This window comes from Benincasa hispida, chromosome 5, assembly GCF_027475165.1.
Source record: "Benincasa hispida cultivar pf3 chromosome 5, pf3_genome.v1.1, whole genome shotgun sequence".
Taxonomy (NCBI): domain Eukaryota; kingdom Viridiplantae; phylum Streptophyta; class Magnoliopsida; order Cucurbitales; family Cucurbitaceae; genus Benincasa; species Benincasa hispida.
The window spans coordinates 45,926,097-45,928,061 of record NC_143482.1 but is presented as its reverse complement, the minus strand read 5'-3'; the positions used below and the strand labels follow the sequence as shown (position 1 = coordinate 45,928,061).

At 40.6% G+C, this 1,965-nt stretch overlaps 1 protein-coding gene across 1 annotated transcript; it reads right to left on the bottom strand.

The window, feature by feature from the left end:
- Positions 1–708: 708 nt before the first annotated feature.
- LOC120078250 (ethylene-responsive transcription factor ERF109-like) lies at positions 709–1,725 on the bottom strand. The gene has a single exon (XM_039032475.2). It carries the CDS (start codon positions 1,605–1,607, stop codon positions 879–881), a length of 729 nt encoding a protein of 242 aa, XP_038888403.1. The 5' UTR covers positions 1,608–1,725; the 3' UTR covers positions 709–878.
- Between the last annotated feature and the right edge of the window lie 240 nt (positions 1,726–1,965).

Here is a 1,965-nt window from a genome sequence, read left to right as displayed (position 1 = left end):
CCTCACTTGTAAACTTCAAATATATTAGAAAACGCAACAAATGAAAATCAAAATTAATTGGAGAGAATAATATTGTAGAAGGGTTTGAATAGAAGATCCACTGAATTATCTATTATGATATCATATTAAATTACAAATTGTCTCAAAATCGTAAGTTGACAAGATAAAAGTAAATTTAATATTATATTATTTAATAAAAGAAAAAAACACATCATCGTCAAAACGAGCATAATTAAAGTTAAAGTGACATCAATAGTAGAGGTTCAAATATTTATATCCACATGTTGTAGTAAATGTACACGTGTGTCGATATTGTTTGGAAAAGTCGAACAAAAAAAATATGATAAGTAAAGGAGCGTATCGAAGAAAACCGAAGCTTAAACGGTTTATGTCGTTAGAGTTGACCGCGTAACAACAGAAACTGTTCAACGTCACCGAGTACAAGAAACATCCAAGAAAACCCTCTTACTTCATTTATTTGACCAACCAATCATAATCATTCTCTTATCAGGGATTTTTCTTTATTTTAATTTAGTTTAGTCACGACCTAATTAAGTATCAAACCGTGTTTAATTCTCATTTAATTAGACTTAACAAACTTCAATTAAGCACGTGATGTTTTTACTTGTACACGTGGCGTAACGTGATTGCACGGTTTTGGATATCTAGTATTATAATATTACTTTCAGGATCCGCTCGTACGTGGGGTTTGAAAAAAGTGGACTTTTTTTTTTTTATTTCGTTCTGAATTTCACTATTATTTTACAATTTCTAAGAACAAATAATTTGACTGTAGTAAACAAAAAGTATATTCTTTCCCTAATTGTAAAAAAAAAATAGTTGAAAGAATTTTGTTGTTCTCAATTTTGAATTTGATTTTACCAGCTTCTTGATTGACCAGCAAAATCCATGAGCAATCTCTGGATGTCGTCGTCGTCGTTGAAGATCTCCGGTAATATGATGTCATTTTGGGTCTCGATTTTCATTGATGACGACGTTCTTGGAGCTCCTGCTACGGCGGCGGTGGAGGTAGAGGCGGAGGTGGTGGTGGAAGCCGGCGGAGGAGAAGAACGGAATGTGGTCAAGGAATTATCAGGGAAGGGGAAATTGAGTTTGGCACGTGGGCCACGGAATCTAATAGCAGCTTCATCGTAAGCACGTGCGGCATCTTCGGCGGTATTGAAGGTACCAAGCCATACACGTTGGGCACGTTTCGGGTCACGGATTTCGGCGGCCCATTTCCCCCAAGGGCGTTGGCGGACGCCTCTATAATTCTTCTTCAAACGCTTGACACGGCGGCCGGGATTGTTGTTGTTGTTGGTGGCGGCGGAGGTTGAGGCAGTGGCGGAGAAGAAATTGCAACCCAAGCAGCCATTGATTTTACAGACGGGACACGTATCGAAATCTGAAGAGGAGGAGAAGGCAGCAGGGGCGGAGGAGCTGGGAGGGAAGAGGAGGCGGTGGAAATGGTCGTGGTGGAACTGGAGGCCGGAAGAGGCGGCGCCGGAAATGACTTGGGTGAGGGCGTCGACGATGACGGAGAGTTCTTGTTCTTCGGTGATGCGGCGGAAGGCGGCGGCGGCGGGGTGGTCGGAGGCCATGAGCATGACAGTAGAGAAGAGAGTGTGACAGTATCTTGTTCTTTTCTTGTTTTGTTTTAATGGGAATATAATTGAAATGTGAATTATGAAGAGAGAAATAATGGATTGGGAAGAGTGAGAAAGAGGAAGGGTTGTATATAAGAGAGAAGGGGGGATGACGTGGCAGACAGCTGGAACACCGTTAAGACACGGAGATTAAAATTGAGGAATGGGTAATATGATGGGAGTGAGATATGTGATGACGATAGCCGGATTTTGTCGTCTGCTCAAAAAACAACAGCTGGCCAATACTGGATTGAAATACCGAGTAAACCCTCCAACTTTTTATGTTTATTTCCAAGATTTTTTTTTTTTTTAATGGGCA

Coding starts and splice junctions, on each gene's coding strand:
- LOC120078250 (XM_039032475.2), bottom strand. CDS start 1,607: ATGCTCATGGCCTCCGACCACCCCGCCGCCGCCGCCTTCCGCCGCATC.